We start from the raw sequence: 16,726 nt of genomic DNA, 5'->3' as shown, positions 1-16,726 counted from the left end.
CCTTTGTGTATTTTCCAAAAAGCCAACTTGAGGGGGGATGCATTATGGCTTTCACTGGCCCTCAGGGGAGCTGGCTAAAACCCACATTCTCTGGAGTCATGGAAAAAGCAAATGTCAATCACAGAGCCATGGCAAGATAGTTCTCTGTGGGGTGACCCCAAACCAGCACCCCATATGACATCCCTTAAGCCCCGAGGAGACTAGCGTGTGGTAAAATGCAGTGTGTGGACCTCTTCGGCTCTCTTCCCGAGTCCTTGCCAAATGGACATAGCATTTCCCACTGTGTCTCTGTGATAGAAGTTTCCAGAAGACCTTTGTGCTCCTGGCATCAGAGACCTGGACTGTGCAAATCATTTCACAAGTTATTAACACCAAGAAGTGATGAATTAGAGCTCTCCAAGGCTAAGATACAGGAAATGCCCTGCTTCGAACAATTAATAAGCTCTGCTAATGGGAACTGGAGAGCCTCAGGGGGCAAGAGAACCAGATAAATTCCTCCTAATTCCTAAGCCCAATTAAAACAAATTGGGTTTGGAATGTAAGTGATACTGCAGGATAGATTCATACTAAAAGGATGTGTGAATGCTTTTTAATCACTTAATACAGCCACACAAAGATCATTTCCTTTCTGGAGTATACAAGTGATAAGGCCAGCACCAATACGTAATCCCAAATTAGATGACCACCAGACGGTAGGACAGAGGTGAAGACCTATCCCTTCAAATTGTATAGATTCACCAGGGTCCCCTGGACCTCAAGCAAACTTGTAGGCTCTGGTTGCCCGGGGATACGGGAGTTGCTCTCAGAGCACCATCAATATAAATTGCAACTGTGATCAAATGCAGAAAAAGACAAGCCTCCTTACAAGGCATGGCGACCAGACCCAAATCAGAGAAAATGCACAAGCAGTGCATTAGAATGGCACATTTCTCCGGATGATTTCCCAGAGCTCCTGAGTGGGGACAAATGGAGGGTGTGGTGGGGTAGGGGGGCCATTGGAAATGGCAGATTTTGCAAAGAAGCCTGTTTTAAGAGTAAAAGCAGCAAAGGGAAACGTATTCACTCAATGGGAAATGTTGATAGTCAAGCAGCACGTTCCATTATTTTTCCTATAAAAAGGGAAGCCCCTTAATCTCTGCTCAAAGTGAGGAGGAGGGTATTCGTCCAGTATATTTGACACAAGGCAGCCAGGTGGGACTATTCGGCAAGCCCCTTTGGTCAACGCTCCTTTGTTCCCCTGAGGCAGGGACACTGAGAGGGAGCATGCCTTCCATAGAGAGGCTTCCCAAGCCATACCCTCCATAGAGAATAAGGTGCCAGGACTGCAATGCCATTTGCTTGATGTCCAGCAAGCACTCTTGAAATCTGTGCTCAAATTTAAAATTTACCTTAAAGACTGAACAAGACACACCCACTCACACTCACACACACATAGCCCCAAGCTCCAGTCTGGCTAGAGACCCAATTTTTTAAGCTCGCCAAGCCTTGGAAGAATATTTCATTGCCCGCCGCTTACAGGTGGACATCTGCTGGAGTGATATTAGAACCCCGGATCCTGTGGTTCATCAGCTTGTCCAGACTTGCAGTTCAGAAAAGTATTCAGTGCAATTTCATGAGCTCGGACCAACCTCATCACTCAGAACGCAGAGTTGATTGCTTGTGGCTCTGGATTGATTGTTTCAGGGACTCAGGAAAGCTCATGAGAGATGCGGAATGTTGCCCAACGATGTTCTGCTTCTCTGGTAAGTCAGAAGAGGTTCCCCACCACGGTGGAGAGCAGGAGGAAGAGGGAAGGATGGAGGCAGCATCGGGTCTGGGCTGTTCAGAGTGCTGTGTGCTCTGGCTGACCCATACATGTATCTCCTCGGTGTTAATGTTTTGAACAGCAAGCCTTGGAAGAAGTGAAGTTGTCAGAGCACCTACGCTCTTAGCCCTAACTGTGTGACCCTAGGCAAGTCAGCTGATTTTTGTGGACTCAGTTTCCCTATTCTGTTCAGGGCAGGAGCTCATTTCACCATCTCCAGGGCCCCTTCTGGCCCTCAAAGTCTGATTCTGTGCTTCTCACCCAGCACCCTTAGTTGCATGTTCCTGTCCGACCCATCACGGACCTTGTCCCAAGTTCAAGTCCCTTCCTGCAGGCTGGGGCGCCCCTCCCGTGGCCCTCAGCCTCCACCCAGACTTCTGCACTCAGGGGCAGGGCAAAGTGGAAGAGGGCGTTAGGCACCCCATCCGCCCTTCTCCCTCTCTCTGGATCTGTGTCCAGCCTCCCACAGGTCCCCGTGCCTCCCCAGGATCTCGGAATGCCCTGTCTCCACCACCTGTCTCCCTGTCGCACGTCCGCCTCTACCGCTCCTCCTGTTTTCAGCCTCAATTCCACCCTCCTCTCTGTATCTTCTGGCTTCAGGGAAGCTGATGTCCTCCGGGCCTCTCCTCTTCAATTGCTTGTGGCCTAATAAAGGTGCTCACATCCATCCTATGCACAGCTCACCAAGCGCACCGGCAAATCCTGTCTTTGCTGCTCAGTGCCCTGAGCCCCCCTCGGCTCACGTCCCTGTCTTTCCATTGCAGCACTGAAAAACCCAACCGAATTCCATGAGCAAAGAAAACATTTGGATAGTGACAAGGTAATTTTTTTTTTTTTCAAACTGCCCTCTTTCTGAACTTGGACTCCAGGGTATGGATCTCTGAGTGCTCAGCTTTGGCTAAAGCAGGTGGAATTTCTACCACAAACTTGATACACCCCCCCCAACACCCCGCCACACCATAGGGAATCTTATTCCTACGAACTGAAAACTGGAGAAATGCGATTGACCATGTTTCGCTTTGAAACTATTTCTTAGCTTAAGAAAATGTCCCCAGTCTTCCTGATGTTAGGAAGTTCATGGCAAGGATGCTGAAGAAGTCAAGGAGACTTCAAAAAGCCTTCCAGCCCTTTCTTACAATCAGATTTTTAAAAACTCCAATGTAATACTAAGCTAAGGCCTGTGAATACAGAGCTGATTGGCAGGTACCTAAAGGCAAAAGGCTTTCTGGTTTATTCCTCTTTCTGTTTTTGTTTGTTTAGCACTCCGGGGCGGGGGGGAGGGTGGCATATATTCTGTACCTTCATAGTAGATCTCTGCAAACTGAACTTATCAATAATAAATACTATTTAGCTGGCATCAGCCCTGTATGAGAAGGAGATGCAAAGGGGGTGCCTTTCTCCTGGGAGAAAGGAGAAAGTCTGGGTGGAGGCTGAACTTTGTCTACCAGTTCTAGCCCTGCAGCGAGGTTGTGGGTGGAGAGAACAACCTCTTCACAGTTGCTCCTGAGAGATTTTGGTCCCTGCTACCTGGATAACAAGTGTCTTCTATCAGAACAGGAGTGATCTCCTGACCCCTCTTGGGGGTCAAGTAGGAGATCCAGTATGATGGGATCAAAACTCAGAACTAGATAGAAATCAGGGCCTGAGAGATCCAGGTGTGGCCCTGCCAGAGCCCACATCCGTTCCCAGAGACAGCTCCACCATCAAGAAGAAGATGGGACTCGGTAAATCATCTCCGTGTGTCCTTCCCACTCACGGTGCTCCTGAATTTACATTTTCACAGGTCCTAAAAGAGATGGCCAGTGAATTCCTGGAAGAGGGCATAGGTTGTCATGTTCTACTAGATGGACTCAGGTTTCATTTCATCTCTAACCTTAGTTAGTTTCACGGCCGTTTTAAGAGTCCGAGGAATAGAATTGACTGGAGTACAAGCAAGTTAGTATTATCAGAGCTTTATTAATATTTTATTAGCACGTACCTGCCTGGCCTTTAAGTGTGCAGCCCTGATGGGGACCCAAGCTCCTTTGCTCTTTCCTGAATTTTTCCATCCTAAAATTACTAGAGAGGGTTTTGCAAGCATTCCTGCATCAAAATAGAGGAGACCAGAGCGATTTGCAGGTTCGGTTTGTCAAAAGAAGGATTGTTCTCCCCTTTGAGAGAAATCGAGGCTCTTTTAAAGTCAAAACGAGGCAGTTCAACCCTGTGAGCGGAACATGCTCTGTTTGTGCTTGCAGACTGAAGACTCCTTGAAGCACAAGGTCAGAAACAGGCCCGATCGCGCCGCTGACGTGGTTAATATGCACATACTCCAAGGTGAGACCGCACCCAAGCGTGACCAAGGATGCCCGCCAATGGTGGGCATGTGCTGGAGTTCTTTTCTCTCTGTGTCCTCTTAATAAATGTCCCCTGCCATTCCAGAGTGGTCGTTTGAGTCCCTCTAGGGCCACCGAGTGTTTATAGTCTGATTCTGTGATTTAAAAACACGTAGCCCAGGGGCACCCACCTGGCCAGCTCAGTTGGTGGAGTGCACGACTCTGGATCTCGGGGTTGTGGGTTTGAGCCTCACATTGGGTGCAGAGATTACTTAAAAATAAAATCTTGAAATATATAAATTAAAAAAAAGTAGCCCTAACAATAAATATAAATAGTTAAGAAAGACACCCGTCTATTAAAAACAGTTGACTCAAAGTGGGGAGTTTCTCGATGCTTTCATTGTCTTTCATATACTCCTTTAGCATTTCCCATACTTAGGCTGGGCAAGTGTGTAATAATACTACAATCAAAAAAGCATGAGAGGGGCGCCTGGGTGGCTCAGTCACTTAAGCATCGGACTCTGGATCTCAGCTCAGATCTTGATCTCAGGGGTTGTGAGTTCAAGCCCTGTGTGGGCTCCATGCTGTGCATGGCGCCTACTTGGAAAAAAAAAAAAAAAAGGCATGAGAAATGTTATTTGCTACATCATCACGGTCTTGAATTAAAATAGGCTGTGAACTGCCATGGCCCCCAATTCAATTGCATGACTCTGGTGGTTCCCATGGGATCCTCTCTTCTCCCCAACAGAAATTGGGAATTAGTGCCCTAGGGCACCAAGGATCTGCTGGATACAAAATGACCCCTCTTTGCAAAGGTTCTGGGTCTAGTTTTGGAAGCAGCTGCTTAAGACCAAGGGCCGTGGCTGTAAGTGCCAGAGGCAGTCACAGCAAAGGAGGCACGAAAGAACGGACTTTGGGCTGGGACCCGAAGAGTAGCCTGCTGGGCTGGTGGTGGGGAGATGGTAGGAAGCTCACCAGGGGAGGGAACCAAGCAAAGGTACAAAGGTGAACTCAGTAAGATGTGAGGGACAGAAGGGGGAGGACCAGGGTCACTGGAGTGGTCCCTTGGGTATGGAGCATCTCCATTCCTGACATAACCAGAGTGATAGAGAAGCATCATGTAGGGGGTTTCAAGGGAGGAGTGCTTCTCAGGATTAATTGGTGCATAGGATAAATCAGAAAGATCCTTGAGGCAGGGGACCGAGCAAGAACCCCTTGCCCTGACCTGATGGGATGTTAGGGGAGGCTTGGGGAGGACCTAGTCTCAGTACATGTATTCTTAGGTTCGGAGTACTGATGTTTTGTCCACCCCGTGTCAGGTGCTTTACAGATACAACTTCTAGATGAGATCTGACCTGTTGGAACCATACCACGTCCCTAGAGCGCTCCCATATGGAGATTTCTAGATCAGCCACCAGACACGAGGTCTGGGTTAGCGGGTGGACAATAATACAGTGATGGGGCTGGGAGACTGGTGTGTAAATATCTCCTCTTTTAAAACTGCCGACTTCAGAGTAAAGCTACAAACTTTGGAATCCTAACAGGTCTGCCTTACAGACCTAACAGGTCTCCACAATCCTAACAGGTTGACCAGACTCTCCTCCAAGTTCTTACACAGAAATAAGTCTGTGAGTAATCGGAAGAGGAATATACGGGTGATTCAGGGCTTGACAGAGACCTTTGTCACCATCCAAATGATGAGAAACTGCCCATCGGATGAATTCAATTTTTAAACCCCCCCTGTTTAATTAAGTAACTGTTTCAAAGGGATTTTTTTAATTTTACAATTCCCCTTGACATGGGCATCAGTTAGCATCACAACATCACCAAACCTTAAGGAGTCATACTACTGCAAGTAATTATAATAATAGATGGTATTTGCAGCAGGCTCAGCCCGTGCCAGGCAGTGTAGAAACAGGATGCACGTCCCTATGCTGCAGCTTAGGGTCAGCGAGCAATGTACACCCTGTGGACTGCCTGCCCACAGAATTGCCAAATTGCACATTTTTTTTTTCAAGAATCGGCACAAAGCACATTTCTCTAACCCTTCCGTGCCTCTCGATTTGCCTTTATTTGGAAGTGTCTGGTCTTCGCTGCTAATCCATGTGAAATGACCATGATCGCAGTGAAACATTATTAGGGTGGTAGAACACAACGAGACACAATGGTGCGCGTTGCAAAAGCCAAAAAGCAGAAGCAAAACCAAAGCTGACATCAGAACAGTAGGGCTGATTCTTCCGGTTTCAATCCCTCAGCCTCCACTGCAGAGAGGTCCATCCCAACTGCTCAGATGAAGCTGAAAAGAGCCCGACTCGCAGATGATCTCAATGAAAAGATCGCCCTCCGGCCAGGACCACTGGAGCTGGTGGAGAAGAATATACTCCCCGTGGATTCTGCTGTGAAGGAGGCCATAAAAGGTAGTTAGAACAGGCGTCCTGCCCTGGGTCACTGTCCCAGAGTCCCCTCCATACCCAGAGGTCACTGATTCAAATGATCTTTCATTTCCCTTAGTAAGGTTCTGGATTTTTTTTTTTTTCAAGTAAAGTCACGTTAATTATTGCTGGCATACAGGAAATGTATGAATTTTGCACATTAATTTTTTTAACTTTGAAGAGTTTAATAGTTCCGATAGTTTCTCGGTTTATCTTCGATTGCCTAGGTACACCATCATGTCTCCTACAAATAATGAAAATTTGTCTCCCGCTTCATTGTTTTTCTGCGTTGGTGCACGGGCTGATACTTGAAAAGTAACATCAGGGTTTCATTAATGTATTATATAATTAGCATCATTTAAAAAATTTATATATAGTATATTCATAACATATAAATTATGTATAATTTTCATGTTTTATTTACAAATTACGTATTTGTGAATTATATGAATTTTATATAAATTGCAAAGTATACAATCTACTATATTATACAAACTTAATATATACTTTATTACATATAAAATATCTATATTGTATATAGATGGGTATCATATATAAAATAGATATGAATTATATAAAGCACATAATTTATGTCATTTCATATTATATAATGAACAATGCAATTTAACAATTATTAATATATTACATGGTAGAAAATTTTCTTTATTTGTACATTGCCAGGGATTCGGTCAGTATTTTATTATCATATATATGTTATGCTTTTGCTATGTTGATAACATTTATTTTTCTGTTTGTTTCTATCACAAATGGGGATTTCTTCTCTCGTGTACCTCTATATATGACACTAGTTTTTGGTATGTAGATAGGTATTCTAAGGAATTATTTCTCTCTGCTATCCTGCTAAGAGTAGTGTATAAGATGGATGCTGAATTCTTAAATGCTCTCAACATGCCCAGAAAGATGATTGTGTTAGTTTTCTTCTTCGACCTAGGACTATGGCATTCTCTCTTTTCTAATTACCTTGCATTTCTGGAAAAAAATCCTACATAGAAAATTTTTCTAGAAATATCTGATATTTTATTTGAGATTTGCATCTATTTTTTTTCTCCGTTAGGATAATTGTAGCTGCTAAAGCGGTCACAGAATTTCCGCAGCTTAGCAATAGAAGATCACGTCTTGTTCATCAACGGTCCAGGGAGGATAATGGTGGATCTTTCAGGCACAAACACCCTTTCAGTCTGGCTGCTTCCCTAGAGGAGGGCAGCAAACTTTCTTAAAGGACCAGACAGTAAATAGGCTAAGCGATTTAAACCGCCTGTCACAACTACTCAGCTCTGCTGCTGCGGTACCGAAAGAGCCATAAGCAATAAGTCAACAAGTGGGCATGGCCATGTTCCAATAAAACTTTATTAACAAATGCCGGCTCACAGGCCATAATTTGCCAACCTGTGCCCTAGAGCCCCCTCATCCTCTGCATCTAGCCAGTGAGGGGGAAGAAAGAATGGAAAGGGCCACCCACCTGTTTTAAAAGCCTCCACCTGGAAATGGACACGTCACTTCTGCCCATATTCCACTATGAAAATAGCGTGTATAGCTGGGGAAGGGTTTTGTCTGGCTGAACGGTGATTTTCCAGCAAAACGTGGGGCTCAGTCTGATGACCCCGAGACCATGACCTGAACCAAAATCAGGAGTCAGATGCTCAACCGACTGAGCCACCCAGGCACCCTTAAAATGTGCATTTTTCAAAAAAAAATTCTCATTATTCCACTGAATTACAAAGTTATTAGCCTAAAGTCGTATAAAGTCTTGGCTTTCAGCTGCTCTAAGCTGCTCTCAACGAGGGGTTCTGCTCTATTTTTCAATGCAATGTTGCTAATTTGTGTGTTTTCTCGCTTCCTCCCTCCCTTTTTCATCACACTTGCTAAAAGTCTTAGTTGGTCATTATTACAAAGAAGCAGTTCCTGAATTTGTTTTATGGTTGTTGGTTTCTGGTCTCTACTTAAATTCATTTAATTTTGCTTCTCATCAGGGTCATTGAGCAGGAGAATCTCCATAAGGAGAGCTGAGGGTCGAGAGTGTTCACCATTTTCGGGTACAGTAGGGACAGGTTGAGGCAGAGGGAAGGTTAAACAACATGCCCCCCATTCAGGTGAGGAGTCCAAGGGCATGAGCAGGAGCGTGGTCAACAGAAATGGGTAGAAAGCAGTAACCATGAGGGCTAGCAAAAAAAAAAAAAAAAAATGGGCGAGACATGAAGCTACCTAAAGGAACAGTTGCTATGGGATCCACCGCCCTCATTTTCAGAGCTGGACTTTGTGACTTTGGCCACACAGCCGTGCAGTGATTTAATCCCACATGACTCAATTGCTCTTCTCTGAAACCCCAACAACAATAATTGCTGTCTTATGGGGCCTTTGTTTCAAGGTGCATTCAGTTTTTTAATTATGTAAAGAATTTACTAGGCACTGGAGGTATGTTAGGGAGTTAGTCTAGTTTCTGATCTCCAGGACTTCACACTTGAGCAAGAAAAGAGGAAGAAGAAAGCCATCATTCCATGTGACAATTCCTCTGAGGGGACTGGATAAAAAGTCACAAAGATCATTCTGGCTGCAATGTGAAGTGGACTCAAGAGATGAGATATAGTGCCAGAGTACTCTCTTCTGTTAGGAGGTTGCTAGAGTTGTTTGAGGAAAGTTGATGGAAGCATGAACAAGAGTCATGGCTGGGGGCTGTGGAAAAGAGGGGCTCTGGGAGAGAATTGATTCTGCATGATTAGATGATCAGTAGAATACACCAGCTGAGACAAAGGGAAGGCAAAAGATAACACCTAGGTTTCTCTCTTGGGCAACTGGGTAAATGGCGGCCATTTATCAAGATGGGGACTGTGAGTTAGAAGAGCAGATACAGGGAGAGATGATGGATTCATGTTTCAGCTATGAGATTTGAGGGGCCCACAGAAAATCCAAGGACAAGGGACTAAGTGAGGAATGGGTTCTCTTGAACTAGAATGCAGGAGAATATTGGTGTAGAACTACAGATCTAGGAGACATGAGTGTATATAAACATTTAAACTAATGGACTAGATAAGATTGCATTTTTGTTCATATATCTATTCACTATTTATGGAGTATGTTCCGTGTCAGGCACTATTCTAAGTGCTTGGGATATGTCAGTGAACACAACATTTCTGCTTCAACAGAACTTATGTTCTAGTTGGGAAATGTGGGCAGTAAACAAACATGTAATGAATAATTGTATATCATGATAAAAGGGTATAAATGATGTAAAAGTAGTACAGGGTTCAAGGAATCAAGAGTGCCTGCTAGAGGGCAGTTGGGAGGAATGGAGGATGCGTAAAAGGCAAAGAGGGCTAGGAGGCTCGCAGGCAGTTATCTTTAAGAGAGAGGTAGGGAGACCGTGAGGATGAAGGGAATGAATGGCCACAGAAAGAGGTGGAGGGTATGGGTTGACCAGATCAAGGAAAATCCAGCACCAGTAATGGGGACTGACCCAGGCATCAGCCTCTTAGCAGTAATCTTTCCATGTGCATAAGACTTTTTATGGTCAAGTGATGGCATCATATGAAATATCATAAAGACAGAAGGAGTTGCTTGGAGACTAGCTTTGGAGCTAGGACTTTGAGTAGCCCGTCTAGTGGTGATGATGACCCAGTCCCCTCATCTGCCTGTCGCTTCTTGTGATGAAATCAACTCCCCGTGGTGAAGCGGTGACTCAGGGCAGTGGTTCACTCTGGGTTGTTCTCCTGTCATCTGTGTATTTCACCCTCTCTTCACGTGCTTTTCCAGATGTGCTTAGATTGTCCAGCTCTGTCTGCAGCTGGGTTTCTGTGTTCTGCCTGGCTCTGAGCAGAACACTTGGTCATGGTCTTCCTCCTGGTTTTAGTAAAGACCAAGTGTTCTCCAACCCGAGACCAATCTAGAACTTCTCCCAAAACACAAAGGGATTGTTTTTTAATTTTTTATTTTTAAAAATTTTTTATTTTTTAATTTTAATTCTAGTAGAGTTAACACACAGTGTTATATTAGTTTCAATTGTACAATATAGCGATTCAACAATTCTACACATAACTCTGTGCTCATCATGATAAGTGTACCTTAACCCTCTTCATCTATTTCCCCACCCCCGCCACCCACCTCCCCTCTGGTGACCCATCAGTTTAGAGTTAAGAGTCTGTTTCTTGGTTGGTTTCTTTTTTTGCCCTTTGTTCATTTGTTTTGCTTCTTAAATTCCACATATGAGTGAAATCATACGGTATTTATCTTTCTCTGACTTATTTCACTTAGTGTTATACCCTCTAGATCCATCCATATTGTTGCAAATGGCAAGATTCCTTCTATGGCTGAGTAATATTCCATTGTGTATATACACTATATTTTCTTTATGCATTCATCTATTGATGGACACTTGGATTGCTTCCATAATTTGCCTATTGTAAATACCACTGCTATGAACATTGGGGTGCATATATCTTTATGAATTAGTGTTTTCGTATTCTTTGGGTAAATACCCACTAGTGGAATTACTGGATCAGATGGTAATTTTATTTTTAAGTTTTTGAGGAACCTCCATACTGTTTTCCAGAGTGGCTGCACCAGTTTGCATTCCCACCAACAGGCATGAAGTTTCCCCTTTCTCTGCATCCTTCCCAACACCTGTTGTTTCTTGTGTTGTTGATTTTAACCTTTCTGACGGGTGTGAGGTGGTATCTCATTGTGATTTTGGTTACCCTTTCCCTGATGGTGAGTGATGTTGAGCATCTTTTCATGTGTCTGTTGGCCATCTGGATGTCTTCTTTGGAAAAATGTCTGTTCATGTCTTATAGCATTTTTAATCAGATTATTTGGTTGTTTGGTGTCAAGTTGTATAATTCCTTTACATTTTTGGGATACTAACCTTTTATCAGATATGCCATTTGCAAATATCTTCTCCCATTCAATAGGTTGTTTTTCAGTTGTGTTGGTTGTTTCCTTTGCTGTGCAGAAGCTTTTTATTTTGATGAAGTCCCAATAGTTTATTTTTGCTTTTGTTTCCCTTGCCCTCAGGAGACCTATCTAGAAAAATGTTGCCGTGGCCGATATCAGAGAAATTACTGCTTGAGCTCTCTTCTGGGATTTTTATGGTTTCAGGTCTCACTTTTAGGTCTTTAATCCATTTTGAGTTTATTTTTGTGTATGGTCTAAGAAAGTGGCCCAGTTTCATTGTTTTGCACGTAACTGTCCAGTTTTCCCAGCACCATTTGTTGAAGAGACCCTCTTTGTCTTTTTCCCATTGCATATTCTTGCCTCCTTTGTCAAAGATTAATTAACCATATAAATGTGGGTTTATTTCTGGGCTTTCTATTCAGTTCCATTGATCTATGTGTCTATTTTTATACCAGTGCCATACTGTTCTGATTACTACAGTTTTGTAGTATATCTCGAACTCTGGGATTGTGATACCTCCAGTTTTGTTCTTTTTCCAGATTGCTTTGGCTTTCTGATTTGACTTCCACAGGGGAAGGCTTGGGCCTCCTCGTGGCCACATCTCAGAGGGGTATGCACCTAATCCCCTGTTTCCTCTTCTTGGAAAGCCACTAAAGGGATCTAAGCAACCACTTCCAACATGGGGTGGGGGAGGGTGTCCCCCATCCCAACAAGCAATGTGTAGGACACCAGCTGGGCATCCTACAGTTCAACTCAATTCTGACACTACCTACCTAGAATAGCATCAGATCTCACGGGTGAAGGGCTCCATCCTGCAAGATCACCCTCCTCTTCAGACACCAGTCACAAACACCTATCACCCATGCTTCTGATCAACTGGCTACAGATCAGACATTCCCATAATGCCCTCCTCGAGCTCAATTAGTTTGCTAGAGCAGCTCACAAAACTGAGGGGACCCATTTACGTACTGGATCACCAGTTTATTATAAAAAGCTCAGTAACAGTCAGTTGGAAGAGATGCAGAGAATGAGCCAAGTATAGGGAAAGGGTGAGGAGCTTCCATGCTCTCCAGGAACACCACTCTCCCCAAATCTCCACATGGTCATCAATCCAGAATCTCTCCAAACCCCATCCCTTTGGGTTTTTAATGGAGGCTCCATTACAGAGTCACAATTGATTCGGCTATTGGTGAATGAACTCAGTCTCCAACCCCTCTCCCCTCCCTGGGGGTCAGAGGGTAGGACTGAAAGTTCCAAGATCACATGATTGGTTCTCCCAGCCCCAGCCCCATCCTAGGCGAGGTCCAAAAGCCACCTCATTAACATAACAAATGACCCTTTTGTGGCTCTCATCACTTAGAAGATTCCAATTGTTTTCAGAGCTCCGTGCCAGAAAGGGGGACGAAGTCCAAGTATATATTTCTTATTATAAATCACCATATCGCAACCCCTAACAGCCTGTCTCTCAGGACAGAATACTGAAACAAAACACCAAGTCTGATGTTACAGGGGAGTGAGGATTTAAGAGAACAGAAATTATATACTGGAGTTTAGCATGGCCCCCTTGAGCAGCTGAGTGGGGTCGTTATTACTTAAAGATCCTCTCAGTTAGAGACCCCCGGGAGCTGACTCGCAGCTTGTTAATTCTCTCACTGGCCATCTGAGTCTTTTCTTTACTTGACAGGAGGAGTGTCCCTGAGCTTCCATGGAAGCTATTTATTGTCCAGAGGTCTGGCTTCCGCTTGAGTGAAACAGAACCCCTTGTTGGCTTCCCTGGTTTTTTTTCAAACAGGGGGAGGAAGCTGGTTCTCAGTTCTAACAGACAGACCCCTCCTCCTAAAGGGTCCTCACCTTTCCCTTGGTCTGGCCCAGGTGGCCTGCTGAATGCCCAAGTCAGCTACTTAGCTACTTTTTCTAAAAAAAAAAAAAAAAAAATTGACCCTGCGACTCAGAATATACAATCTAGTTGTCAAAGAAGTTAGTTCTTTGTGTCACTATAACCCTTTAACATAAGGAGCAGTATTTCTAGTCCACCGGGGCTGGTCTGGAAGACACCCATTTATAGCTGTCACATTTCTAAAAGATCCCACACTAGTCTTTGTTCACTCGCACCCCCGAGGTGCAGACTTCATAAAAAAACAAAACAAATCCTATTTACTAAGAATCCGGTTGTTCTTCAGAGACTCTGGAAGTCCTGACCTCTGATCATTTATGTGAAGGCAAATGGGCAATAATCATGACCCTAAGCCAGATGGTAGAGTCGTTTGCTTTGTCATAATAAAGAAAAGGTTTGCTTTGGCATAACTTTCTCGTGGACAGAATTTATCATTCTATTATGATAAATGGCTTCAAAAGTGCACGTGATCCTGGGGGAAAGAGGTCCAATGAGGCATACGTGCAAAATACTTTTCTGTGCTGGGGGCCTCTGCTGCCCATCGAAGCAGTCCTTGGCCTCACCGAGAAGCCTGTAGCTGGACCCAGGAGCTACACCCATGAGAGGGCGCTTGGACAGGGCGGGGTCCTGCAGAGGGGAAGCAAGAGACCTTGCTCAAGTATCTTCACACACCTGATGATCTTCTTCCTCCCTCGAGAATTAACCTCGAGCTCTGACACAGGGTTAGGTCCTTCCAGTTAACTTTTTTTCTCCACTCATGTGGTCCTAGCACCAGGGTTATGTCTTAGAGGCTTAAGGCACATTGCTAAAACTGCCAGGATTCTGAAGAAAAAGGAATCCTCCTTCCTGCAAACATCCACTGACATCCATTTCCATAATAAAGCCATCTGATCCCCTTCAAGAGCTGCAGGTTCTGTCTTTGTTGCAAAATACAATCCATCCTCTGGAGACTGTGGTATCTTCGTGTATTAAAATATCTTTAGGCAAGAGCCTTTAAACCATAGCTGCTTCCACGGGCATCACCTTGTCTCTTTGGAAATGGATTTTCCTTCAGTCTCTTCCAAGAGGGCATTAAGAGATGGTCTGCCGGTGAATTAAAATAGCTCTCCTACAGGGCACTGAGCAAGCTTGCAAGTAGATAAGCAAGCCAGGTCCCTTTCCACATCCCACTTCACCGTCTCCTGCCCTCAGTGCTGGTCCTAGCAGCAAGGTACCGAGGACTCCAGCTATCTCACTTAATCTCGGAATCTTAAATGTTTATGTAGAGAAAGTACAACTGACTCATTCATCTAATTGCTTCCAAGAGGGACAGGGAAAGCTCAGAGTCGCCAGGCCAACATTGTCCAGGGGCTGGTGCCCAGAACCGGCCCTGCAGGCATAGCCGGAGGATGATGTCAGGGCTTCCCAAAGCGGGTCCTTGTCACCGCACCACCTGATGTGTCTACAGGGACAATAGCCTGCGCACCGCACTCTGGCGGCTCCCAGGGGGCCTCGTGCCTGGGGAGAGATCTGAGCGGAGGCCCAGGGTCACAGCACAAAGCCAACAGACTGGGTTGTTCCCGAGGCAGCCCCATAAGGTGACCTTTGTGCCTCTCCACATGAGCCTGGCTTGAACCAGGAGGGAGAGGGAGTGACAAGCAGCCTTTCCCGGGGCTCTCTGGCCCCGGGGAGTGTCTGTCTTGGCTTTCCTAGGACGACCCTGTGAGGACAAGCCAGTTTTTCTAGCCCTGGAGTTGCACTGATCTTTGCCAAGCCGAGGGCCGGACAAACCGCCTCCTGGGTGGTCTTGTTTATTTTTGATAATGGCAAACTTGCGACAAGCGGCTACTCCTAACAAAAGCAATAACTGTCATCACCACGGCTAGAAAGGATGGAACTCTTGCCCGTCCAGGGACTGGGCTCAGCATTTCGTACCCGTTCCATTGTTTTAATCCTCAAAACCTTGAGAGGTAATAACTATGGCTGCTATTTTCATCTTAGAGATGGGGACCCTGAGGCTCTGGGAGGTTCAATAACTTGCCAACAGACTCTAGCACTGGGCGGGGGGGGGGGGGGGGGGGGTAGGACCAAGAAACAAACCAAGACCGCTGGAGTCCAGAACTGAAGTCGATCCATCTCTGAAGGAAGCCACTGTCCTTGGCTACCAGCGCCTCTCGGCTGTTCCGTTTCTCCCACCAACGGGGGCTGAGCCGGGTGTGCAGCTGTGTGGGGGGCACACTCCAAGCCACTTGGTCACAAATCCAAGGCACTTGCAGCCCTGAGACAGTGGTGATTGGCAGCCCTCCCCCTCCGCCCCGAGGCAAGGTCTTTGTGCCTGCACAGTAACTACATGGTCCTCAGTGACATATGCTGACCTGGCACGTGGGGCCTTTTAGGGGTCAGACAAAAAGGAGTCCCATGTGGGGCATTTGTCCTCACCCTGTTGGCTCATCCAGGTGTAAAGGACTCCCCCGTATGTGGTTGCATGAACGCATGGCTTCTCTGTTGACTTAGAAAAACCTCTTTAATTGATTACCTGTCACTTGATAAAGTAACTCCCGGAAGCTGTGTCTCTCAGGAATTGGCTCCCAAAATAATCCTGTCTCTTGGTGGGCAGGAAATCTCTTCCTCCCCTTCCCATTGCCGCTCTGCTGTTCGCCACTCCGTTAACGTCCCTTTCGCTCCCCCCACCCAGGAAGGTCAAGTGTCCCCTCCCTGTCTGTCGTCCTGCCCATGGCTGGTGGTCATTTCACACTCAACCCAATCCCGCCTCCTCCAGGAGTCTCCTGACCTTCTCCACGTTGAGATCTCCTCCGTCTGTCCAGGACGGCGCTCGCCAGGCGGTTCTCGTCCTCGACAAATGTCTCTGATGGTGTCCCATGGAGATCAGCTCTTCCCGACATCGTAGCTGATTTTTCTTCCGCTTCTCTCCTTCTCCTAAAGCGGGAAGGTTGGATGGGGATGAGATAACCAGGGAATGCTCTGTCCAGCACTAGGGAAAATGGGACAGATGCCCGACTCCTTTGTTCCAGATACTCCACTTGGAGACTTTTCCACATCATCCTAGTGCCTTGATCCAAGGTCACCGGATTGCCAGATGCCCAAGGGGGAAGGGCAGGCTGAGTAACCAGTGGCAACAATGGCGCTTCCACAATCCTTCCAACCCTCTTCTGAGACAATTCCCCATGAAATCATCATGACCACCCTCACCAGAACGTACCCCCTTCTCCAGCCTCACGATCCTGGTGTCACCATCTGTCCCTTACATCTCAAAAACTCAAGTACAAGATGCTGTGGAATCTGGAGATATCCTTAGTGCATTGTGTGCAGAAAAAAAGAGAGAGGCATTTTCTCCGCTACCTCCCCCTTCTGTTATCCAGTGGGTGTTCCCTAAATGCTG

The 16,726-nt window shown here is 45.7% G+C and overlaps 1 protein-coding gene across 4 annotated transcripts in view; it reads left to right on the top strand.

The window, feature by feature from the left end:
* The window catches only part of MYOCD (myocardin), a 53,311-nt gene that overhangs the window by 6,287 nt on the left and 30,298 nt on the right, over positions 1–16,726 (top strand). For 2 of the 4 annotated variants that reach the window (XM_088027231.1, XM_028089072.2), the window contains exons 2-4: positions 2,569–2,624; positions 4,039–4,117; positions 6,372–6,533. In XM_088027231.1, coding sequence (XP_087883357.1) covers positions 4,102–4,117; positions 6,372–6,533 — 178 coding nt within the window. In that variant the 5' untranslated portion in view covers positions 2,569–2,624; positions 4,039–4,101. Of the gene's footprint in view, positions 1–2,568; positions 2,625–4,038; positions 4,118–6,371; positions 6,534–16,726 lie in introns of those variants that run through there. The other 2 variants (XM_088027232.1, XM_088027233.1) reach the window with 1 other exon arrangement.

This window comes from Eumetopias jubatus, unplaced genomic scaffold (genome assembly GCF_037043125.1).
Source record: "Eumetopias jubatus isolate StellerSeaLion01/CBP00866 unplaced genomic scaffold, mEumJub1_p1.0 scaffold_10, whole genome shotgun sequence".
Classification (NCBI taxonomy): Eukaryota; Metazoa; Chordata; class Mammalia; order Carnivora; family Otariidae; genus Eumetopias; species Eumetopias jubatus.
This window is presented reverse-complemented; position numbering and strand designations above follow the sequence as displayed.